General features: G+C 47.4%; 1 protein-coding gene across 1 annotated transcript; it reads left to right on the forward strand.

The window, feature by feature from the left end:
* The first annotated feature begins 2,024 nt into the window (after positions 1–2,024).
* Positions 2,025–24,415, forward strand: arhgap27l (Rho GTPase activating protein 27, like). The gene is made up of 20 exons (XM_073494499.1): positions 2,025–3,425; positions 3,717–4,669; positions 9,278–9,499; positions 10,127–10,306; positions 10,943–11,107; positions 11,276–11,344; positions 11,559–11,636; positions 11,729–11,815; positions 11,935–12,015; positions 16,081–16,148; positions 16,285–16,372; positions 17,029–17,130; positions 17,213–17,311; positions 17,399–17,471; positions 18,738–18,857; positions 18,949–19,047; positions 19,123–19,200; positions 19,347–19,481; positions 20,268–20,373; positions 21,392–24,415. The coding sequence occupies exons 1-20, from the start codon at positions 3,395–3,397 to the stop codon at positions 21,567–21,569; spliced, it is 3,012 nt and encodes a 1,003-aa protein (XP_073350600.1). The 5' UTR covers positions 2,025–3,394; the 3' UTR covers positions 21,570–24,415.
* The last annotated feature ends 1,804 nt before the right edge of the window (positions 24,416–26,219 follow it).

Below are 26,219 nucleotides of genomic sequence, written 5' to 3' on the forward strand. Positions count from 1 at the left end.
ACTCGGCTCGACTCGGTTCGACTCGGTTTGACTCGGCTCGACTTGGTTCGACTCAGTTTGACTCGGTTTGACCCGGCTCGACTCGGTTTGACTCAGTTCGACTCAGTTCGACTCAGCTCGACTCAGCTCGACTCGGCTCGACTCGGTTTGACCCGGCTCGACTCGGCTCGACTCGGCTCAGTTCGACTCAGTTTGACTCGGTTTGACCCGGCTCGACTCGGCTCGACTTGGTTTGACTCGGCTCGACTTGGTTCGACTCAGTTTGACTCGGTTTGACCCGGCTCGACTCGGTTTGACTCAGTTGGACTCGGTTGGACTCGGTTTGACTCGGTTCGACTCGGTTTGACTCAGTTGGACTCGGTTTGACTCGGTTCGACTCGGTTCGACTCAGCTCGACTCAGCTCGACTCAGCTCGACTCGGTTTGACCCGGCTCGACTCGGTTTGACTCAGTTGGACTCGGTTTGACCCGGCTCGACTCGGCTCGACTCGGTTCGACTCGGCTCGACTCGGCTCGACTCAGCTCGACTCGGTTTGACCCGGCTCGACTCGGTTTGACTCGGTTCGACTCGGTTTGACTCGGTTCGACTTGGTTCGACTCGGCTCGACTCGGCTCGACTCGGCTCAGTTGGACTCTGTAGTCACGTTTCTTTCTGCTGTAGAGTTTAACATGACTCTCATTGACTCACTGCGGAGCCTCAAGTGGCCGTTAGTGGAGCTGCAGCTGCTACAGAGCTGCATTATGTGAACTACAGTGACGGCCACAACGTCTGAACTCAGAACTTGTGTAGAACCTGCAGCTGAGTTCGGACTCTGACATGCAGCGATACAGAAACACACTCGATCACATGTATTGATCAGTTATTGATGATCGTTCAGGTAGAAGGACACAGAGTGAAACTTCTGCTGAGCTTCATCTGAATCTACTGCTGTCACACTATTGTTCTTACAAAGACAGGAAACACACACACACACACTCACACAGCAGGGTGTGATGTCACCGAGGGGTGGAGTCTACATGGTCATGTGGGCGGAGCTTAGAGCAGACAGGAAGAGCAGACACTTCCCTCTGTAAACAGAACAGGCCTGAGATCAGCCTCCCGCTATTGTTCTGTGTGTGTGTGTGTGTGTGTGTGTGTGTGTGTTGCTCAGAGGTCAGTGTTGGTAGAAGTATTCAGATCCTTGAGTAAAAGTGCAACTACCACACTGAAAATACTTAATACAGTACTTTTTAAAATGCTAACAATACATATTAATGCTAACGATACATATTAATGCTAACGATACATATTAATGCTAACGATACATATTAATGCTAACGATACATATTAATGCTATCTATACTGATGTATGCTAACCTTTCTTTACAAACATGCTAACCTCTTGTTGCTCACATTACTTTATGTAATGCTAACCTCATGTTTCTTCATGCTAAACTTATTTTTGAGCTAAATGTTCTCATGTTTAGCTCTTTCATATCCTGTTGGCTGGTTTAACTTGCAGCAAAGCATCATGGTCTATAAGATCATCACATGTTTGTCTGGAGGAGACCCGGACAAAACAGCAGCACACAGAGACATTACAACAGAGCCAATCAAAAGGAGGTCTGAGAGCAGCTGAGAGAGACAACAAGTCCTCATGTTCAAATCAAATCAGTTCTCCACATCTGAAATGTGGATGAGGAGGAGGAGGAGGATCCATGGATGCAGGAACTAGAGGGGCCGAGGGGGCTGCAGCGCCTCCTAAAGTGAGGCCAACATTTGCTGAATTTACCGGACGGCCCAAATAATGAAGAATTAGTCAGAGACAGTGTTTCGCAAAGTTTATAAAGTTTGTCTCAACTCAACAACTCACTAAATTGAGATATTTGTTAAGGGAGTCTGGAGACTTTGTCTCCCTCTTCCTGTGACATGTTGGTGTTCAGTTTCTGTCTGCTGTCGTGTAAAACGTTTAAAAATGTTGTGAATTGATGTTAATAACATTCAGAAACATGAACGTCAGCGTACAGACGGCCTCCCTGTGAGGATCCGTTCACTGCAGCTCATTGAAACATGTTACCTGATCACCTGCACCCACTGATGAAAGGCAGGTTTTCACCTGAGCAAAGAATGCCTTTGTTAAGCCCCGCCCCTCTACCTGAGGAGTGGGCGGACACTGTGCAGTGTTGTCTCTCTGAGGCTGAACCTCCATTTGCTGTGACTTTGAGCGCAGAGTTGAAGAGAGGAGCAGAGAGGTGAGTGTGAATATGATCATACTGACACTTGACAGGTGAGTGATCAGCTCCACCTGTTGACTCCACAGACCTGCTGCTGGACATCATGTGATTTACAGCTGGACCAGGTGTGAGGTGTCAGGAACGCACGAGGGAGAAGCATGAGGGTTAGCGTTAGCGTCAGCAGCTAATTTGTAGTCAAACTTGTTCTGACAAGAAGAAGCAGAGAAACACATAACTGTCATTCCTGTGTTTGTGTGTGAGGAGCTGTTTACACTGGGGCTGGTTCTGATCCACTGGGGCTGGTTCTGATCCACTGGGGCTGGTTCTGATCCACTGTCACAGCCGGAACAGTCTCATAGAAAACATTCAAATATGAAAACTGGACATTAAAACAGACTGAAGTGTTCTGACTGTGTCTTCAGGTACGTCTCTAACGTTGATCTGCAGCTTCAGTCCGACACGTCTGAGCCTGTGTAAGTTAATGTTCAGAACCAATCAGAGGAGAGGACGGCAGGTCACATGATGACGCAGAATAATACACTTTAATGTCACAGATCTGAGGAGGACCGTGAAGACAGCAACACAGAAACACAACAACAATCTCTGAAACATGAGGGTTAGCTGTTAGCATGTGGCTAACTGATGGAACTTTAAACTGTATTATTTTACTGAACATGTTTATGATGACGCTGCCATGACATCATGACATCATGACATCATGTTAAGAGTTTCTCCACATTACAGTGTGTTGACAGCTGTTCTCCTGCAGATGTGAACAAAGCAGTACTAAGACTTTAACATCTCCAGAGGAAGCTGCAGGCAATCTGATAAACTACCTCCAGTGATGTCACTCAGTGTCTGAGTTGCATTGTGGGTAATGTAGGCTCCAGGGTTTGAAAAGGAAGCAGACTGAGTGGGATAGTAAAGGTGCTCACATTAGAACTTGAGGATGTGACCAGCTGAGGTCTGGACGTGTTCAGTCACTGAGGCTAATGCTAAGCTAGCTGCTGATGATCAGACAGGCTGCTACGTGTTTGTGAGGACTTGTTGAATCTGCTCTGATGTGACTTTCTCTCCTTCAGGGGGTTGATGATCAGGTGTGACCTTTGACCCCTCACCTTCAGCACCATCTGCCTGTCTACCTGAGGGGGGCGGGGCTTGAGGAGCCCAGAGCCGTCACCATGGCAACGACCTCCACCATGCTCGGCAGAGGTGAGTCAGCGGCCAAGATGAGTCCTGAATGGATCAACAGCAGGAGTAACGTTAGCATCAGTAGCATCATAGCAGTTATGTTAGCAGTGCTAACGTTAGCAGTGATAGCGAAGTAGCAGTTAAATAAGTGGCATAGTACTTTAGCAGTGTGAGTAATTATAGTAGGAGAAGTGATGTCATGAGCAGCAGCTGTAGTAGTTGAGTTAGCATTAGCATTAACCTTTGATCATGGATATAACTCTGTTCTTCATCAATTCCCCTGATCCTCCTGTCTGGTCTGGGTCCCTTCAGGTCTGGGTCTGGTTCTGGTGGAGTTTCAGTATGAGTACCAGGGTCGGGACGGGGCGCTGGTCTCCATCAAACCCAACGAACGCTACGTCCTGCTGGCCAAGACCAATGACCACTGGTGGCAGGTCCGGAGCGACCAAAACTCCAAACCCTTCTACATCCCTGCCAAGTACGTCAAGGAGCTGCCATCAGACTTCCCCTCCCCTCTGGACTTTGCTGATCCAACCAGTCCTGAACCAGTGGTGCTTCCTGTGGCTGTCCCAGCCCCAGTCCCAGTCCCAGTCCCTGTCCCAGTCCCTGTCCCTGTCCCTGTCCTAAAGACTCTGGAGGAGTCCAGTGGGACTAAAAGCAAACCAGGAGACGAGGTGACGATCCGGCTCAGACCGGATGCCTCCACCGGGTACCGCAAGGCCGAGAACCGCATGTCTACATTTGGCGTCCCACTGGACTTCCATGACCTGTCGCCTCTGGTGGCACCGACATCGCGTCATTCCAGCAACCCTTCTGCCGCTCCTGCAGAGACGGAGACCACAACCACTGATGGGACTACAAACATGTCCGATGACGGTCTGAGTAAAAAGAACCCAGGGCTCCTGGACGACCACTGGGACTCTGGGAAACATCGAGTTCCCAGTTTCAGTCCAGCAGACCCCCTCTCCACACCCCGGACCCAGACCCAGCCCATCCCCGTGGAGACTCCAGTGGTCCCCCCTCACAATGAGCTCCACAGCTCGCCATCCACAGGTCACCATGACAACCAGGAGTCCCCGATGGAGGTGGAGGAGGAGATCAGCGTGGAGGAGAGCACCGGCGAGGAGGATTCACTAAAAGAGGAAGATTCAAACCACATCTACGAGTCCATCCAGGACTTGAACCTGGACCTGGACACTCTGGTCGGAGGAAGAGTGAGTCCTGGAGTGCCACCTGAACCTGCGCCGGCCCCACCCCCCACACAGGTAAGACACCTGAGGCATCCTCAGTCTGTGTTGTTGTCAAAAGTCTTCAGTTCTGTTGTTGTGTTGTCTGGTCGTCTCTGCTCACAGTCTCATGTTTGGTCTGATGGCGGCTGATTAATCATCAGTAATCAAACCGTGTGAACACAGACGCTGTCAGCAGGAGTCGATCTGTCGTTCAGTCAGGCTGCAGCTTCACAAAATAAAAGCCCTGTCCAGCGTCTCACTTCCTGCAGCGTCCACACAGGAAGTAGAGAGGAGAGAAAGAGAAGCTGTTTCCTCTTTTTCTTTGACCTTTGACCTCCAACTCCTCCACACTCTCCTCATCTCGACCTCGATCAACACGTTTGTTTTCTTCTTCTTTCATTTTAATTATTTCATTTAGCACCAAAACACGTGTGTGTGTGTGTGTGTGTGTGTGTGTGTGTGTGTGTGTGTGTGTGTGTGTGTGTGTGTGTGTGTGTGTGTGTGTGTGTGTGTGTGTGTGTGTCTGATGGTGATGTCACAGCAGGATGTGATGAGGTCAGCAGGATGTAGTGATGTCACAGCTGGCAGGATGTGTTCAATGTCAGACAGGAAACTGGGAGAGGATGACGCTGCAGTGACACCTGCAGGATGAGGGAGGAACAACCAGAGTAACCTGACACCTGAGAGAGAGAGAGAGAGAGAGAGAGAGAGAGAGAGAGAGAGAGAGAGAGAGAGAGAGAGAGAGAGAGACAGAGAGAGAGAGAGAGACAGAGAGAGAGAGTGTGTGAGAGAGAGAGTGTGTGAGAGAGAGAGTGAGTGTGTGTGTGTGTGTGTGTGTGTGTGTGTGTGTGAGAGACAGACAGAGAGAGAGAGAGAGATGATTTTTAGTTTAAGACTTTAGTTCCCAATTGATCCAGATTGAGTCAGAATCAGGACCTGTGGGTTCTGGTCTGATGTCGGTCATAAAGTCCTGAGGCTCTGTCCTGATTGGCTGAAGTGTCGACAACACTGGACGACAGGAGAGGAGGTTCACCTGAACAGGTGGTCCTGGAGCTGAGACCTTCACGGTGCTCTCACAGCTCTACAGTACAAGTACACTTCTTCTCCTTCTTCTTCTTCTTCTTCTCCTTCTTCTCCTCCTTCTTCTTCTTCTTCTCCTCCTTCTCCTTCTCCTTCTTCTCCTCCTTCTTCTTCTTCTTCTCCTCCTTCTCCTTCTCCTTCTTCTCCTTCTTCTTCTTCTTCTTGTCGTAAGAGTCAGTACAGACCAGCAGGGGGCAGCATCACGTTGTCTTCCTGCTGTCTTGACTCTGGTCACAGACTCTGCTGTTGTTGCTCTGACTGAGCGACATTAAAACACACCTGGACACACCTGGCTCAGCATGATTCCATGAAGGTTTGGAAAAGATGACTGGGATCATGTGAGCTTCCAGGAGTCCTTGTTTAAGCTCAAGGTGTCCCTAAAGGTTCCAGGTGTCTTTGAGAAGGTTTTATGAATTCCTGAGGAGGTTCCAGGAGTCCTTTAGGAAGTTCTGAGGATCTGTGAAGACCTTTGGGGATGTTCAGGAAGTCCTGTGGGCCCTTGAAAAGGTTCCTGGAATCCTTGAAGACAGTGTGTGAGTCATTGAGGAGGCGATGAAGTTAAAGAAGTTACTAATACCCAGACAGCCAATCAGCGGACAGGGGGCGTGGCTATATATATACAGCAGATTGGCAAGGGGCGGGGCATCCGGTAGCAGATAGGCAGGGGGCGGGGCTTCCTGCAGCAGAGAGTCATCATGACAGCTTCAGTATCAGACGGATTACAAACTGACAGAGAGAGGCATTATGGGTAAGTCCTCACTGGTTTTATTTGTTCTGCAGGTGAAGTTTTTTTAAAAACAAACAGAAACCAAATGGAGTTTTGAATGGAAACAGTCACTGAGAGCTGCCTGTGTGTTGCCTGTGTGTTGGTTGTGTGTTGCCTGTGTGTTGGTTGTGTGTTGCCTGTGTGTTGGTTGTGTGTTGCCTGTGTGTTGGTTGTGTGTTGGTTGTGTGTTGCCTGTGTGTTGCCTGTGTGTTGGTTGTGTGTTGCCTGTGTGAGGCTGCAGAGCTCAACATTAACATGAATAATAGATGAGAACAGAGAGGAACAGCTGATCTGCAGTCAGCTGACAGGAAGTGAGGTGTGCTCTCACCAGCTCCCTCACTGTGGTCTCTACACACTGAAGGATTTAAATCATCAAGTAAAGACACGACAAAACAAACTGCATTCTTCTTCTTCTTCTTCTTCTTCTTTGTCTTCTTCTTCTATATATATATATATATAAATATATATATGTATATGTATATATATATATATATAAGTTCTTCATGTTGAGTCAGTGTGATTATATTTATTTAATGCAGACTTTCACATAAACCTCATGTGTTTATTATTTACATTCAACTTATAGAATTTAATAGAAGAAAACTTGTAAATACTCAAAGTTCCAGTTTGAGACAAAATCATTAGTCTCATGTTTTCAGTTTAAATCTGAGCCGCTGCATGTTTGTTGTTTTACTGTAATCATTTAGTGTGTGTGTGTGTGTGTGTGTGTGTGTGTGTGTGTGTGTGTGTGTGTGTGTTTATAAAACAGAGGAGGAGCTCTTCCTGTTGGACAGCAGCTCACTCCACCCAGAGACAAACATTTCTGTTAATGAGGAAGAGATGAGACGTTTGTCCAAAACACAAAACACATTCAGACACAAGAGAAATGAAACGCTGTCACTTTACAGAGCGAGCGACTGAAATGATGAACAAACCAACTCATGGCTGCAGCTCTACTGTGAAGCTCTACCGCGAGCAGAGACGCGAGCTGCAGCTTCACCGCGAGCAGAGACGCGAGCTGCAGCTTCACCGCGAGCAGAGACGCGAGCTGCAGCTTCACCGCGAGCAGCACATGAAGTCAGCCACAGCATGCAGATATGTCCTCTGTGTTTCTGCCGTTTATGACTCAGAACAGAAGGTTTGATCAGCGTCTCTGTGTGAACAGCAACATGCAGTATATAAAGAGACGAGGTGTCCGTTACCAGAACTAATGGCGGCGTGTTGGCCTGAACCATCTGACCCACAGCAGAGTGACCGCCTGATACCATGGTCACTCACCAAAGGATGAAAACATGAAAGGATGAAACATTAATTTATATTTTCATGTGTTTTGTGATCAGAATTGAAATGTTTTAACACCTGAGGGTCGGACTAACAGCTGGAACAATCACTACAATCCCATCAGGTTCTTATGTAATGGAAACGGTCAGTACTTTAGTAAATAGGACGGACCGTAGCTACGACTCAGCAACTTGACGCTAGCTACTCCACTCAGCTGTTAGCCAGAAAGCTAATGTTGGACTAACGGGATTAAAATGTAATTAAAATGTAAGATACAGGCTGTAGGGTCGTTCCAGAGGCGACTGTTTATCAGAAGTTAAGTTAAGAAGGATGTGAGGTGGATGTGAGGTGGATGTGAGGTGGATGTGAGGTGGATGTAAGGTGGATGTGAGGTGGATGTGAGGTGGATGTAAGGTGGATGTGAGGTGGATGTGAGGTGGATGTGAGGTGGATGTGAGGTGGATGTAAGGTGGATATAAGGTGGATGTAAGGTGGATGTGAGGTGGATATAAGGTGGATGTGAGGTGGATGTGAGGTGGATGTGAGGTGGATGTGAGGTGGATGTAAGGTGGATGTGAGGTGGATGTGAGGTGGATGTGAGGTGGATGTGAGGTGGATGTAAGGTGGATATAAGGTGGATGTGAGGTGGATATAAGGTGGATGTGAGGTGGATGTGAGGTGGATGTAAGGTGGATATAAGGTGGATGTAAGGTGGATGTGAGGTGGATATAAGGTGGATGTGAGGTGGATGTGAGGTGGATGTAAGGTGGATGTAAGGTGGATGTGAGGTGGATATAAGGTGGATGTGAGGTGGATGTGAGGTGGATGTAAGGTGGATGTGAGGTGGATGTGAGGTGGATGTGAGGTGGATGTAAGGTGGATGTGAGGTGGATATAAGGTGGATGTGAGGTGGATGTGAGGTGGATGTAAGGTGGATGTAAGGTGGATGTGAGGTGGATATAAGGTGGATGTGAGGTGGATGTAAGGTGGATGTGAGGTGGATGTGAGGTGGATGTGAGGTGGATGTAAGGTGGATGTGAGGTGGATATAAGGTGGATGTGAGGTGGATGTGAGGTGGATGTAAGGTGGATGTGAGGTGGATGTGAGGTGGATGTGAGGTGGATGTAAGGTGGATGTGAGGTGGATGTGAGGTGGATGTGAGGTGGATGTAAGGTGGATGTGAGGTGGATATAAGGTGGATGTGAGGTGGATGTGAGGTGGATGTGAGGTGGATGTGAGGTGGATGTGAGGTGGATGTTTGGTCATCAGGATCTCAGCCACATCACTTGATAACAGCAGTCACATGATTATGAAGTGTCTGCAGAGACGTTGTAGATTCACATGTTACCATGTGACCCGGAGCTTCGTCATGTCGGAGCTGCCTGGTTCAGTGTGAACAAACACAGACTGTGTAGAGGTGAGACTCTGATACAGAACCTGTGAGCAGAGCGTCAGACTGTGATATCCAATCAGAGACCAGCCTCTCTCTCTCTCTCTCTCTCTCTCTCTGTCTGTAGGATCACAGCTCGCTCGACCCTAGCTCGCCCATCTACGCTAACATCTCCAGTCTGAAGAAAACGTCTGTCCCTCAGATCTCCGTCTCTGGCCCCGCCCTCCCCTCATCGCCTCCTCCGGACCACGCCCCCTCAGCTCCAGACCACACCCCCTCATCGTCTGTCTCCTCGTCCGCTGGGATGATAAGCCCCACCTCCCCGCTCAGCCCGCAGGACGGATGGCAGGTGAGGTGACCTCTGATAGGTCGGAAGCACAGGTGTGTGACTGAGCAGCAGTCTGAGACACAGACGGATGAAGTTAAAGGGTTGAAAGCAGCTAAAGCGACAGTTTAGACAGAACACCTCACAGACGTGAGGACTGTAGAGAGACGAGATGGTGGGAATAAGGACAGAGGACAGTACATGTGTCGGTCCAAAAGATGATTTCTGAGACTGAAAGGAGTTAAAGTGATGACATTCAGGGACTAGAAGAAGAAGAAAGGAGGAAATTAAACGTCACTTGACAAGTGTTTTTCTCCGCTGTGTTGTTTTATTGTAATGATAATCTAAATACCAGCCTCAGGTTCCTGGTTCCTCTCTGATGTTCACAGCTCAGTCACATGCTCCTGTCGGCCGCTCACGTGCTCGTATGTAATCCAGCTTTCTTCGCCGTCTCTTCATGTCACTGACACTCACTGATGTAATTAAAGTTTAATGAGGCGTCATCGGAGCGGTTCAGGTCTGTTTCAGTGTGATCAAATGAACAGGTGAAGCTCACACGTTACTGAGGAACCTTCCTGTCCGACTGCCCCTGAACGCACCATCCTCTGTGTGTGATGTTTAAATGTGGTCTGTGCTCGTTGACCCGTCCAGGTGCACACGGACCAGGACAGCGGGAAGGTGTTTTACTTCCATCCTGTAACCAGACAGACCACCTGGACCGACCCACACGGCCCGCCACCCCCGCCTGCTCGAGACACGGACCGGTCCAGGACGAGCGAGGGGGGGCAGCTGACCTCCCCCTCCCCTCTGCTCTCCCCCGCCTCCTCTCAGGTAACAAACACCTGGACTCAGTCATGTGACTGAAGACAATGTGACCTTCACTTGACCTTTAATCTGAGTTCACCTGTGCAGGAGTCCATCAGCACTTCAAAATAAGACAGGGACATGTCAAAATAAAACAGGAACACTTCAAAATAAAACAGGAACATGTCAAAATGAGCTGTCCTTTAAGGTCAGTTTGTTTCTTCAGATTGTGAAGATCGATCTCTTCTCATTAACATTTCTTCCTTTAATGTTACAAAACAAAGTAAAGTCACAGTTAATGTGAACAAACAGTTTAATTCAATCAAACAGTAAAACGATGCGTTTGAAACAAACGCTGACAGACACAGACCAACAAGCTTCATCAACTTTTAAAGTTTAATTATTTTACTTCAATATCCAACCAGGCTAACGGTTCTGCTAACAGATGATTGTGTGTAACGTTGGTGCCTTCAAGACCGTCAGTGAGCTGATGTAAACGTTTTAATTTATCTTAATTAGTTAGTCTCAGTATGAATATAATGCTGTGAAATAATTACAGTGTGATTCTCAACACGTTACAACGGCCTGAATAGAATTAAAGTGTAGATTGTGACGTCATGATGTCACAGCGTCACTCACCAATGACACGTCACTTCCCGACAGGGTTCTGGTGGTTGGGAGCAGCTGGTGGATGAAGTCTCAGGGAGGTTTTACTACTACAACCCCACCTCAGGAGCCACGTCATGGGTCGCACCAGAGCCTCCCTCCCCCTCCTCCCCCTCCTCACCCCCAGGATCTACAACCAGCAGGAGGCCCGACGACGGCCCGGTACGTCCTGAGACGAGTCCGGATTCAGTCTGGATTAGTTAAATTACAGCAGAACATGTCGTCTGGTTCTACACGGACCTTTAAATGTGACGTCATGACAACAGATCTGTAATCTGATTACAAACTGTGAATTATCTTTAATAACTGTTGTTTCTGATTGAACCGAAGCCTCCGCTGCCAGAGGAAGATTATCCTGTACAGCTCCACAAGGACAACATGGACGCTGTCTTCACATCGGTACCACACACACACACACACTCTCACACACACACACACACACACACACACACTCACTCACTCACTCACTCACTCACTCACTCACTCACTCACTCACTCACACACACACACACACACACACACACACACACAACACACTCACACACACACATACATGGATCAAGTGGATTTTACAACTCTAACATTTGAATTTGCTTCCTGTTTTTTTTCCCAGAATCCTCAGCAGCTCGTGATTCCCAGAGCTCATCTGGACATGAAAGACGGACACGGCTCCCAGTGGAGGCCGCAGGAGGTAATCAATCAATCATTTACCGATCAGTCACTTTCAGTGAGTCAGACCTAATTCATCAATAATTAATTCATTTATTGCTCCACCTTCCACAGTTGCCCCAAAGGCTGATGGGAAATGGAGTTTCCGAGGAGGTGTCGACGGTGCAGATCAGGAACTGGAGACACAGCGTGGCCGAAGACGTGAGTGGAACCCACAGAACAAACACAGGATGAGTTGTCACTTAGAACCACCTGCAGAAACAGAAGGACACGTTCAGGTAACGTCTCTCAGGACAGACAAACTCTGCTGTTTGTTCCAGACGTTCTCGCCGAGCCACAGGAGGAACGTCTCTGACTTCACTGACGTGTCCAACAGAAGACAGTCCCCTGACAGTCCACAGGTACACTCACCCCCGTCTCTCTGTCTCACACCTGTCTCACCCTGTCTCACACCTGTCTCACCCTGTCTCACCCCTGTCTCACCCTGTCTCACCCCTGTCTCTCTGTCTCACACCTGTCTCACCCCTGTCTCACCCTGTCTCACCCCTGTCTCTCTGTCTCACACCTGTCTCACCCCTGTCTCTCTGTCTCACCCTGTCTCTCTGTCTCACCCTGTCTCACACCTGTCTCTCTGTCTCACACCTGTCTCACCCTGTCTCACCCTGTCTCTGTCTCACCCCTGTCTCACCCTGTCTCACACCTGTCTCACCCTGTCTCTCTGTCTCACCCCTGTCTCACCCTGTCTCACACCTGTCTCACCCTGTCTCACCCCTGTCTCTCTGTCTCACACCTGTCTCACCCTGTCTCACCCCTGTCTCTCTGTCTCACCCTGTCTCTCTGTCTCACCTCTGTCTCACCCTGTCTCTCTGTCTCACCCTGTCTCACCCCTGTCTCTCTGTCTCACCCTGTCTCTCTGTCTCACCTCTGTCTCACCCTGTCTCTCTGTCTCACCCCTGTCTCACACCTGTCTCACCCTGTCTCACACCTGTCTCTCTGTCTCACCCCTGTCTCACCCCTGCCTCGCCCCTGTCTCTCTGTCTCACCCGTCTCTTTGTCTCACCCCTGTCTCTCTGTCTCACCCGTCTCTTTGTCTCACCCCTGTCTCACCCCTGTCTCTGTGTCTCACCCCTGTCTCTCTGTCTCACCCCTGTCTCTCTGTCTCACCCCTGTCTCTTTGTCTCACCCCTGTCTCTGTGTCTCACCCCTGTCTCTCTGTCTCACCCCTGTCTCACCCCTGTCTCTGTGTCTCACCCCTGTCTCACCCCTGTCTGTGTCTCACCCCTGTCTCTCTGTCTCACCCCTGTCTCACCCCTGTCTCACCCCTGTCTCTTTGTCTCACCCCTGTCTCACCCCTGTCTCTCTGTCTCACCCCTGTCTCACCCCTGTCTCTGTGTCTCACCCCTGTCTCTTTGTCTCACCCCTGTCTCTCTGTCTCACCCTTGTCTCTCTGTCTCACCCCTGTCTCTGTGTCTCACCCCTGTCTCACCCCTGTCTCTTTGTCTCACCCCTGTCTCACCCCTGTCTCTGTGTCTCACCCCTGTCTCACCCCTGTCTCTTTGTCTCACCCCTGTCTCTCTGTCTCACCCCTGTCTCTTTGTCTCACCCCTGTCTCTCTCTCACCCTTGTCTCTCTGTCTCACCCCTGTCCCACCCCTGTCTCTCTGTCTCACCCTTGTCTCACCCTTGTCTCTGTGTCTCACCCCTGTCTCTGTGTCTCACCCCTGTCTCTCTGTCTCACCCCTGTCTCACCCCTGTCTCTTTGTCTCACCCCTGTCTCACCCCTGTCTCTGTGTCTCACCCCTGTCTCACCCCTGTCTCTCTGTCTCACCCCTGTCTCTTTGTCTCACCCCTGTCTCTCTGTCTCACCCTTGTCTCTCTGTCTCACCCCTGTCTCACCCTTGTCTCTGTGTCTCACCCCTGTCTCACCCTTGTCTCTGTGTCTCACCCCTGTCTCTCTGTCTCACCCCTGTCTCTGTGTCTCACCCCTGTCTCTCTGTCTCACCCCTGTCTCACCCCTGTCTCTTTGTCTCACCCCTGTCTCACCCCTGTCTCACCCCTGTCTCTGTGTCTCACCCCTGTCTCTGTGTCTCACCCCTGTCTCACCCCTGTCTCTTTGTCTCACCCCTGTCTCTCTGTCTCACCCTTGTCTCTCTGTCTCACCCCTGTCTCACCCCTGTCTCTGTGTCTCACCCCTGTCTCACCCCTGTCTCTCTGTCTCACCCCTGTCTCACCCCTGTCTCTGTGTCTCACCCCTGTCTCACCCGTCTCTGTGTCTCACCCCTGCCTCACCCCTGTCTCTGTGTCTCACCCCTGCCTCACCCCTGTCTCTGTGTCTCACCCCTGTCTCACCCGTCTCTCGGTCTCAGTCCGTTTCACCTCATTCATTCATCCTGTTCTCCTCATCAAGCTCTCTGACAGGATCAGACTGAAGAGGAACCTGTCCGACCGGAGCACAGGCTCCTCCCACCAGCAGCACGTAGGTCCCGGCCCCTGATTGGCTGCTGGGTGTCTGTTGGGTTGTCTGTCACAGATCAGAACTGGGTCAGGTCTCTGGTGGTTGTCGTCTGTTACAGCCGCTCAGTTTTTACAACCTTTAGTTCTTACACAGAGAATCAAACTAACATTATACTTTCTCAAACACTAACTGGTCATGTGGGGGAACCTTCAGACGGGCGGCGCCCCCTGCTGTCTGCCATCAGTATGACGGCTGCAGGCTCACCTGGATGAATCAGAACAGCCTTAAAGGACGCCGTCCAACACTTTGACGCAGATCATGTGAGGTCCAGATGTGGCCGTAATGAATACTGTGGCCTGTAGGAGGCGCTGACAGGACCAGAGAGTTGCCCCATGTGTCTCCACTAACCATTCGTTCATGATGAGTACTAACATGACTGAAGCTCTGCTCAGGTTCTGGTGGTGGTGCTGTTGATGGTCCTGCTGGTGGTTCTGGTGGTGGTCCTGTTGATGGTCCTGCTGGTAGTTCTGGTGGTGGTCCATTCAGTGGTCCTGCTGGTGGTTCTAGTGGAGGTCCTGTTGATGGTCCTGCTGGTGGTTCTGGTGGTTCTGATGATGATGCTGAGGATCTAACTGCTCTGTGTGGATAATAATAACATGTTTATGTTTATTTGTTAAGAACTGAGTTCTGTTCGCTTCCTGTGAGTGGATGACGAGGGACTTGTCACAGATATTGATTGGTGTTAACAGAACCAACAGTGCTGGATGTGTATTCAGCTCTGAACTTTTTCCTTGGCTGAGACCTTCCCGTCTCTCTCGGTTCTCTTCACAAGCCTGTGGACGACATGTTGAAGTTGTTTACTGCTGCTGGGCCGTGGATTTCTCTGTGATGGACTGGGATCAGATTTTCTGGAGCAGTCCAAATGATGTAACTTCATGTCTCGTCTCGGTGCTTCTCTCCGCTCCGCTAACAGAGAGCAACAGCAGCTAACGTTAGTTTCACAGAGAACCTTTAAGAATAACATTGTTGGGCTGATGCCGGCGTGTCGGTGAGATATGGTACAACATGAATTGTAGCACTTTTAGGGAACAAAAGACACAAACTGGATCAGAATAAAACTGATCAAACTAAAGTTGGTTCACGCTCCAGCTTGTAAGACTTCCCAACTTGTCAAAGACGCTTTGGGATGGACCCGACCTGCAATCCTGAAGCGTCAGTATCTGAGTCGGAATGAGGCTCAAAAATCAACTTTCTTACAAACTGGACCTTTAAACGAGATCAGATCAAACATTCAGAGGTCTGTTTGAAAGACGACTCAGTCAGACGTCCTTCACTGCAGTGAGTCCTTGGGAAAGTTTAGAGGTCCTTGAGAAGCATCAAGGAGAAGTTCTAGAGATCCAGTGGTTCTTGAGAAGTACAGTATATGTTGGTTTTAGAGGACGAGCTTCTAGAAGTGGTTGAGGAGATCCAACAGGGTTTCTGTCGTCTCTGTTTCTTGTTCTTGTGTTTAAGGAAATTCTCTGAGACCTGGAGGAGTTTAAGGTGTCCTTGAGAAGGTATTCTGGATCTTTGCCGAGATTTCTCTGAGGACAATCTCAGGGTCCATGAGAAGTTTTTAGAGGAACAGCGAGTGGTCCTTGAGGAGGTTTTGTTTGTCCTTAGGTGGCACACGGGGTAATTGTGCAGGTTGAAAGGGTCTGTGATGGTCTCCAGGTCCTTGTGGATCTTTGAGTTGTCTTTAAAGAGGTTCATGGGCCTCAACGGACTCCTGGTGATGTTCCAAAGGTTCTCAAGACTGATAATTCACTGAGACAAAAGTGTTTGAGCTGCAGACACACACACACACACACACACACACACACACACACACACACACACACACACACCACTCCCATGTTTTCACAGGACTCACATTTCAAAGCTGACCTGCAGCTTTGAAGAAACCTGAGAACTCACCTGTGTGTGTGTGTGTGTGTGTGTGTGTGTGTGTGTGTGTGTGTGTGTGTGTGCAGTGCCATCTGCTGGAGAAAGCAGGAATCATCAATAAAACCAAAGTAGTTGATGGCGGCAAAAAGATCAGGTGAGTTTGTGGGTCTGTAGATTTTAAAGCTGCAGAACGATTTCATAGAAGAAGAAACTGTCACTGTTTTTTCTTTCTTTTAGTTTTCTCGTCATTAACACAAGTTAGTGTCTGTTTGTGTTGTTGTTGCTGACAGGAAGAACTGGAGTCAGTCTTGGACCGTCCTCCACGGGGGGATCCTCACCTTCCACAAGGACCCCAAATCTGCTCCCACTGGGAACGCTGTAAGAACCAGTGACACATACTGGAGCTGTGACTGGGTTTTAACACCGCTCATTATATTAATAACACTGAGCTGATTAATTATCACAATAAGTCAACAGATAATTCAACATAAAACATCAAATGTGAAAAAACTCCGATGATTAGATCCTCAGAATTATGAAACTGCCAAAATCAAATTTTAATAAATAAATAAATAAATGCCACAGTTAATAAATTATAAGCCATTAAATGTATAATGATTTTTCTTTTCATTTAATTTATTATTATGTTTTATTTTTATTTATTTAAATGTTTATTTCTGTATTTTATTTTTGTCAATAAACACAGAAGCAAATATAAACAGAAATATTTATTAATACATTAATTCATGTTTGTTTTTAGTTTTATTTTTGGTGAATTTAATAAAATTGTTTTTTTATTTACGTTGGATTTTCGCAGTTGCAGTCCTCCAAATACTGTTTATCACCATCACTGTTTCATCTGACTCATCATGAAATACATTCATTTAAAAATATGATACTTTGGCTCTGATGCAGCATCTGTAAAGTAACTAGTAACTTAAGTTATCAGATAAATGTAGTGGAGTAAAAAGTGATGATGATGATGATGATGATGATGATGATGATGATGATGATGATGACTTCCTGTCCTTCAGAGTAAGACGTCTCAGATCGTTCCAGAGTACACGGTGGAGCTTAGAGGAGCCTCGTTGGGCTGGGCCGCCAAAGACAAGTCGTCCAAGAAGAACGTTCTCGAGGTACGCTACCTGTTGCCATGGTTACAGTCTGATGTCATCGTGTGTGGCGTGTGCAACATGGCGTGTTTGTGTTTGTGTGCAGCTAAAGACTCGTCAGGGCTGTGAGTATCTGATGCAGTATGACACCGAGAGCATCATCACTGATTGGCTGAAAGTGATCCAGGACACCATCAGACAGCTGGTAACACGCACGCGCACACACACACACACACACACACACACACACTCAGATAGTAAGAACCAGTTGAACTGAGTCTGAGTGTTTCAGGAGCTGGATCATCTGTCAGAGGACGAGGACGAAGCTGCTTCAGACAAAGAGGACAAAGACAGGAAGAGGACATGTGAGTCTACAATCACTGTAACACTTTCCATTCATCTCCACTGAGCAAACTCAGTTTGCAGAGGAAGATGATGATGCTGCTGAAAGCTCCAGAACAAGCAGGAGAGCTGACCTTCAGCCCAAAAGTCCAATTTTAATAACCTCGTTACACAGAGGTGTTGGCTGGTTGGTTGGTTGGTTGGCTGGTTGGCTGGTTGGTTGGTTGGTTGGTTGGTTGGCTGGTTGGTTGGCTGGTTGGTTGGCTGGTTGGTTGGTTGGCTGGTTGGTTTGTTGGATGTTTGTTGGCTGGTTGGTTGGTTGGCTGGTTGGTTTGTTGGATGTTTGTTGGCTGGTTGGTTGGTTTGTTGGATGGTTTGTTGGCTGGTTGGTTTGTTGGATGGTTGGTTGGTTGGTTGGTTGGTTGGTTGGTTGGTTGGTTGGTTGGATGGTTGGTTGGTTGGTTGGTTGGATGGTTGGTTGGTTTGTTGGATGGTTGGTTGGTTTGTTGGATGGTTTGTTGGTTGGTTGGTTGGTTGGTTGGTTGGCTGGTTGGTTGGCTGGTTGGTTGTCTGGTTGGTTTGTTGGATGTTTGTTGGCTGGTTGGTTGGTTGGTTGGTTGGTTGGTTGGTTTGTTGGCTGGTTGGTTTGTTGGATGGTTGGTTGGTTTCTTGGATGGTTTGTTGGCTGGTTGGTTGGTTGGTTGGTTTGTTGGATGGTTTGTTGGCTGGTTCAGTTAATGGTCGGTCAGTCAGTTACACAGATAACACAGAAGCTACTGAACAGACAAACCCGGATGGAGGATGGGTCTCTGCCCTGAATGTTTTTGTTAATTTCTCAGGGAGTAATTCGTGGATCTTGATGAAAAAATTCATGTGTATTTAGGTGGCTGGTATCTATGACCGAGTACAATCTGATGCAGATCCTGATAAGAACCCGGATCTAGTGGATTTAAATCTGTCTTATTTCATATTGAACTGGATTTGATTAAATTAAAGGAGTCTGTTGGGCCTTGGTGAAGGTATGCACTCTACTGAGTGCCATTCTACTTCTATATGTTGTTGAATTGTGTTCCTACATTATCCCAAATGTTTCCAAGTGTTCAAACTCAGAGAAAGAGTTCTTGTAAATACCGTTTGTAAATGACGTGTTTCAACATTTCTGTTTCGTACCAGCTCTTTTGAAGTTCACGACTGACATGAATGAATTATGTTAAGCAGAAACACCTCCTCAGAGTGCAACAGTACTTCCTGTCATGCTCAGATGTTCTACTTCTTCTTCTCTGTTTCAGCGACCAGAGGTTCATCAGGAACAGCCGACTCCGAGCAGAGACGAGTTCGGACCAAACTGCGACGTTTCCTCCAGCGCAGGCCGACGCTGCAGAGCGTCAAAGAGAAAGGCTACATCAGAGGTGACCTGTCAGAGTCGGACTGAGTGATGTTAACACAGAGTGTTACAGTCAAACTCAAGACGCCATGTTTTTATATCCTTCACCTGTTCAGATAACGTGTTCGGCTGTCACCTGGACACACTGTGTCACAGAGAAAACAACACCATCCCCAAGTTTGTTGAGAAGTGCATCAGAGCGGTGGAGAGGAGAGGTAAACACACAACACACACACATTTAATACACACAAACATGCACAGCAGACTAACAGCTGAATGTGTGTGTTCAGGTCTGGATGTGGACGGGATCTACAGAGTGAGCGGAAACCTGGCCGTGATCCAGAAACTACGACACAAAGCTGATCATGGTAACAACCTGTCTGTCTCTCTGCCTGCCTGATAAACAGACAGCAGGATTTATCTGTTTCAATCCGTTTTGTAAAATAAATTTGCTGTAATCACACTGTTGGCAGCTGATTAGTTCCTCTTGCTTGTGTCTTTGTCATCCCTGCAGAGGAGCAGCTGGACCTGGAGGACGGACAGTGGGAGGAGATCCATGTGATCACCGGAGCCCTCAAACTGTTCCTGCGGGAGCTTCCAGAGCCGCTGTTCCCCTTCAGCTGCTTCGACAAGTTCATCGCTGCCATCCGTCAGTACAAAAAGCCCACGTCACGTAACACATAAACCACAGCCATGAAAAATTTGCCCTCATGGATACAAATATTTCCGTCTGAAAATTAAATTTAGACCAAAGGATCAATTCTGTCCAGTCAAACAGGAAAAAGATCATGCGACTGAACCTTGAGACGTTTTTTATTCACAATCTGAAATTTGTGTAAAGTTAATGAGAAACTGAGTAACAATATGAGATAAAATTCCACTTTTATGTTCAGAGGCAACAACCAATGAGAGCCCAGTGAACTGTGCATTCATTAATCAGCTGTGGGGAGTCTTTCATTTTCATTACAGGTCATCCAGGTCATGGTAATTCTGAGTGCTGTGTCGTAGTCAACTGGACTTCAGTGACTACGACCAACGATCAGCGACAAACTTCACTCCCACACAGAGTTTAAAAGCCTGCAGCTCCTCTAGTTAGTTAGAACTGAAGAAGCCTCTTGGATGAGACGGGAAACGTCTTCAAGAAACTGAAACAAATCCAGTTGACTACGATACAGCACCTAGAAGAAAAATACTTTGCACATCTATTTCACAAGTCAGGAGTGCAGGAGAGGGCTGAGAGAAGGTCTAGTACAGAAACATCACAAATACATTTATTTTTGGCAGGTTAGAATGTGTGTGGGAGTTTGCGTGCAGTCAATTTAAAAGAAATGACAAGACTCGACCCGAGGACAGTCAGACATGATCCAAGATAAACATGGTTTAATTTTACAATGATGCTTGAAAAGTGAAGGTGTTCGTGTTTGTCCCCCTGCAGAAGTCCCAGACTACAGCCTGAGAGTCTCCTACATGAGGGACCTGGTTCGCTCTCTGCCTCTGCCCAACCACGACACCATGGAGCTGCTCTTCAAACACCTGCGCAGGTGAGTTCACTCTGAGGCTAATTGCAGCCTGGACTAACACAAAAATCAGGGGAGTCGTTTCTACACTTACGAAGCGAGGGCTGGTAGTGAGCCAGAGGTGTGGAGTCACCTCCAAACACTAACAGCACAGAACGAGTTGACAGATTATCCTGAGGTGTTTTCTGACGGGTTAAGACTCACGTGTCAGATTTATGCCGCTTTATGTCTGAAAATAGATTCAATACATAAACTTCCATGTGTCCTTTACGTTGGCGTGGATGTTATGAATATATCCAGTCAGGAGCTCTTGACAACAACAAACATGGTGACGGTGGAGGAGGTTGTGATACTGTTCCTGTGGACAGAACTTGAACTGCTCCCTTTAATCCACATCCATAATCTGTCTGACGGCAGACAGAGAACTCGACTGCATCTAACCACGAGAGTAGATTAGTCTTCACACGTTCAGATCTGTTCTCACAGAAATATGTTCACCCTGATCCGACACATGTGGGACGAGTTTTGTTTGGGAGTTGTCCCTCATTCAAATGAGCGGTACAAGTTCAGAGGGTGGTGGATGCTGTGCATATTATAAAGCTCATCAGGCAGATTGTGATCTGTGATTTTGGGCTAAATAAATAAAATTTGCCTTGACTTGAATCAGGATACTGAGAACACCTTATTTTGAAAACTGGCCCAGCTACACCTGCACACCTGAGTGTCAGTGATCTACAGTATATCCAGTCTGTTTGATGGATTTAGGACACTTTGTATTTGTGCCACCTGAGCCTGGAGGACATTTTAGTTAAACTAGGAGTGTGGTCACATAAACCTTTAGTCCCACAGCAAGACAGGATGTAAGGTCAAAGACAGTGTGGTCATAACAGTGTAAACAGAAGGTGATAAACATGATGGTGAGACATTAAAATGTGAGTTCAGTTCATCTGAATAAGAACAAAGGATTCCTGACGACAGTGCTGCAGTTTGTAGTCTGATACTGTGACGATATTAATTCATGATCTTGAATTTCTCTGTCCAGAGTGGTCGAGCACAAGGACTCCAACAGGATGTCTGTTCAGAGCATCGCCATCGTCTTCGGCCCTACGTTGCTCCGCCCCCAGACCGAGTCAGCCAACATGACGATCCACATGGTGTTCCAGAGCCAGATAGTGGAGCTCATGCTCAACGAGTTCAACACCGTCTTCTCCCAGAGTTAGGGGGAACCTCTGGGACCAGAACATCAAGAGACCTGCCAAAAGTCTTCCAAAGTGTCAGAGAACCTCCTGGAACCGTGGACCTAAATGTCACCTCCTCCTGAACCCAGGTTCACAGGGACTGAACCTGGAACCTGCCGGCTACATGATGTCTCTTTTTAACCAATGCGCCTTAAATTACCTAAGTAGAACTTAAATGGAACCATCTAGAACCCTGAACTGGTTTAGAAACCTTTGACAGCAGTTTTGACAACAGACCAAATGGAACATCCTGTTTTTTCTCAGCAACCTTAGAAACCACAACCATCTCACTTTGAGCAAGAACTCTCCAATATATTCCAGATCCTGCTAGAACCTTGCAGATCTCTGGAACCAAACATCATCACTTCACAACTGGAACCAGCAGGCTTCCCCAGGCCCTTCTCTCACTACTGTGCCTGAATGATCCAGATTGAACCCGAGTGGAACCATATAGAACCCTAGACTGGTTTTAAAACTTGAGTCATTGTTATATGCAGAAAACAATCAAAAAAACTTGTCACAACAACTTCTGGATCCTTCCAGGATCTCTGGACCCGAACTCATCTCCTCCAAATTTTATGGTCAATAAAGCTACAGGAGTGGAACCTGGAACCCCCAGGCTACACAACACCTTTCTCTAACCACTGAGTCTGAAATAATCCAGCTAGAATGCTAGTGGAATCATCTGGAACCATCTGGAACCATGGACTGGTTTTAAACCTTAAACTTGAGTCAACTTCAGAAGCAAAAGACAAACAAAAAAACAAGTTCCAGTACCTTGTTGATCTCTGAACCGGAACTCTTCCTGTTTTTTTGTTATTTATTGTCGTGAATACTTGGGGAGTGGAACCTGGATCCCTCATGACACCCTTCTCTAACCACTGTGCTCTAAATGATCCAGCTAGAACTTGAGTGGAACTACATGGAACCCTGGACTGATTCTGAAACTTTAGCCAGCAGCTTCACTGTTCTTTCAACATAACAGTCCAAAACAAACCCCACTAACTCAGCACCTTGAGAATCACAGAAATTCTCACACTGGGACAGAACTGTCCCAACATGCTCCAGATCCGTCTGGAAACTCCTAAAACTTTGGACCCAAACATCATCTGCTGCTTTTTTAGAAATTCTATATACACTTCTATATACAAATGTATTAGGCCTGGAACCCGTTGACTACATGAAATGCTCTTACCAAGCCTGAGAGAACACAGTTAGATCCTGAATGGAACCATCTAGAACCCTGGACTTTGTCTGAAACTTTGAAACCATCACTTTACTTTCGAAGCAGCGGAGCAAACGAAACACACATACTTCGTTCCTCAATAAAGCCTAAACCCAGTATCTTACTTTGAGGGAGAGCTATCCACGCAGGTTGCAGATCACTGAGGAACCAAGTAGAATTTTAAAACCAAACATTTCGTCCTTTTCTATAACTTCCTGTGGATATTGGTGTGTACAAGTAGTTGAACCTGGAAGTTTTGGGCCACACGACACCTCTCAACCACCAAAACTAACTGAAATACTGTTGTGGAACCACCTTAAGCCCCGAACTGGTTTTAAGATGATAAATCTTTTGTGTTCCACTTTTTTGACGCCTTAAAAACACAAAATATCTCTAGAACCTTTGAAACTGCAGACCTCAATGACCCGTCGATCTCTTGTGCTTTTCTGTTCTTAAAGACAAGAAAGTTTTATATATTTTCTGAGGGAACATTTTGGATGAAACTGTGGGAATCTTCTGGAACTCAGCTTCAAGTTTCAACCATGGATACGATGTGGTTTAGCTTGTGTTCAGAACAAATCTATTAAATGTATTAACTGTCCTTGTTGTCACAGAATCCCAAACGTCTGTACGTACAGACTCTCTGGAGTCACGAGAATTGCTCAGCTGAACATGAGAGATTGTTCGAATCCAGAAAATACTGAAGAAGTTTACAGAGGAAGGAACAAATACAGGAAGTGAGCGAACAAACTGAAAATGTGTCACATTGATTGATTTGCTGAGTGACTCACTGCATGTGTCATAGATTTCAATGCTGATTGGCTCAAGTCTTACCTGCTGACTGTGTTACATCCAAGCAGCCGGTGTTGGGTTAGGGTTACTCTCGGGGTCCGACTGGTTGTTTTCAGTTCGGTCCAACAACTTCCAACATGTAGATGAACTCTGGATCTTCTACAAACATATTTTTAATTCTAAACATCTCCCTGTGGTTTTGCTCTCAGTATCCATCAGTCTGGTGTTTTCCCTGACACTAGAAAACACAGATTTGCACAGAACAGTAATGTCCTCAGTCAGTATATGTTAATACCAAGCATATGTTTCACGAAGGTTTGACATGAACACGACCGTCATCGTATTTAACACTGGATCAATAGTCGTGTATAGTGAGGAGCCATCGAGTCATGTCTTGTTTCAGATGTCGTGTGAAGAAGTCATGAAGTCAGGATCCAAATGAGAAATTATGAAACTGCTTCCATGTCTTTGTGCTAAGCTATGCTAAACACTTTCTGGATGTATCTGTTTGAAATGTCTGACTCTCAGAGGATCTGCAGAAATGTAGAGGACCGGAGACGTTTCCCTGAGAGGCTCCACACATGTTTAAGTGTTTTTAAAGGATGAATTGTACAGGAACATTTTTACTGTCGTTTGTGTTCTGCTGTAACCAGAAACTCTACAAATGATCATCTGTACAATGCTGTATGTTTTTATAGTATTGACTGTATATGTATTACAGATATAGAACAAAGTTATCGTGGAAGATTTACAGATGAAACTCTGTACATAAGAGGGTATTTTACTGACCTTTAATAAAACATAAAACCGATCTGTACGTCAGTGTTCGTTCGCTCTCTTTAGCCTAAAATCCCTCAGATTTCTTCTGCACCTCATCCACCTGCAGCCTCGGCAACAAACCTCTAACAATCCAACAGCAGTGAGCCTCGACCACGGCTTTACTCCACCATCCAGTCACCACCATAAAGTGTTAACGTTTCTGCAAACCACTTCAAGCTTGTACGTGTCATCAGCTAACGTATCAACATTTCTGCTGAACGTGTTATCATGTTCACATGGAGGTGTGTGGATGGAGCGGTGTGGATGGAGCGGTGTGGATGGAGGTGTGGATGGAGCGGTGTGGATGGAGCGGTGTGGATGGAGGTGTGGATGGAGTGGTGTGGATGGAGGTGTGTGGATGGAGCGGTGTAGATGGAGGTGTGGATGGAGGTGTGGATGGAGCGGTGTGGATGGAGGTGTGTGGATGGAGCGGTGTAGATGGAGGTGTGGATGGAGGTGTGGATGGAGGTGTGTGGATGGAGCGGTGTAGATGGAGGTGTGGATGGAGGTGTGCGGATGGAGCGGTGTAGATGGAGGTGTGGATGGAGCGGTGTGGATGGAGCGGTGTGGATGGAGGTGTGGATGGAGCGGTGTGGATGGAGGTGTGGATGGAGGTGTGTGGATGGAGCGGTGTGGATGGAGCAGTGTAGATGGAGGTGTGGATGGAGGTGTGGATGGAGGTGTGGATGGAGCGGTGTGGATGGAGCGGTGTGGATGGAGGTGTGGATGGAGGTGTAGATGGAGCAGTGTGGATGGAGGTGTGGATGGAGCTGGTGTTAGAGCAGGTCAGGAAGTCTTATGAGGGGCAGTTCTCGTCTTCCTGAGGTGTTTACAGGACGGTAGGTAGGATGACACTTGCTGTCACCACTGGTCAGGTCAGCTGTATTTAGGTGAGAAACATCTGGAAGACTGCAGAGACACTGTAGCTCTTCTCTCTGAGCTGATGAACAACTCTCCACCTCAACAAGGAGAATCTCCTCCACATGAAGAAATGTAAAGTGTCAGCCTGTCTGGTTTGCAGAGACTGAGAGTATTTATTCTGTCAGCAGTGTTTTTGCTCCGTTAGTTAGAAAATAAACTGCACCCAGAACCAAACATGAAGTTTGAGAGCGAGCCTGAACAGAGCCGATGATCGAAGGTGGAGACGGTTCTGAGACCTGACAGAGGTGAAAATGGTCCTTTTTTACAACAAGCTGTGTGCAGGAGAGCCTGCTGGTACATTCCTGCTGTAAATCAAAGACTGCAGACTGAAATTTAAATATATCAATAATCAGTTTTCAATGTCAGTGACTAATCAGCAAAGGGAAGAGAGAGTACGGAGGAGGACCAGACTCAGAATTTATTCTTTTATTTATTTTGAGGGTCGCACTCAAAGACTTTCTCTCAGAAACCTTCGACCTCTGTTTTTTTCAGTGGCTGTACTGGAGCCTAATGAAATGAAACCAAAGTGCCTGACGTGTGGACGGACAGTGTTATCTGATGTGTCTGTGGTTCTGTCCTGATGTCCTCTCACCTGCTGAGCACTGTGCCAGGCTCTCTGCCACGTCGTTCCTCCCCATCTTCAGTAACACCTCCTGGGTGACCTGCACCGGCTGCTGGCTGTACACCTGAGTGATCAGATCCACCGTCCTCCGTCTGTCTGCGTCCTCCAGGTCGCAGGGGGAGATCTTTAGGAAACTTTGATCTTTGGGCAGAGTCTTCTGGACTTTGGTTCCGTACTCCAGCAGGTAGAACTTGAAGTCTTTGAATTCGTCACCCTGCAGATTCTTCAGCTCTCTGAGCAGAGCCTCTTTCAC

The sequence above is a fragment of the Pagrus major genome, chromosome 23 (assembly GCF_040436345.1).
Source record: "Pagrus major chromosome 23, Pma_NU_1.0".
Taxonomy (NCBI): domain Eukaryota; kingdom Metazoa; phylum Chordata; class Actinopteri; order Spariformes; family Sparidae; genus Pagrus; species Pagrus major.

What these genes read in the sequence shown, in the direction of transcription:
- arhgap27l (XM_073494499.1), top strand. Translation starts at nt 3,395, where the DNA reads ATGGCAACGACCTCCACCATGCTCGGCAGAG. An exon ending in CAGAGCGGTGGAGAGGAGAG is followed by an intron (nt 19,048 to 19,122) that starts GTAAACACACAA and finishes GTGTGTGTTCAG; the next exon opens with GTCTGGATGTGGACGGGATC. An exon ending in ACGACACAAAGCTGATCATG is followed by an intron (nt 19,201 to 19,346) that starts GTAACAACCTGT and finishes TCATCCCTGCAG; the next exon opens with AGGAGCAGCTGGACCTGGAG.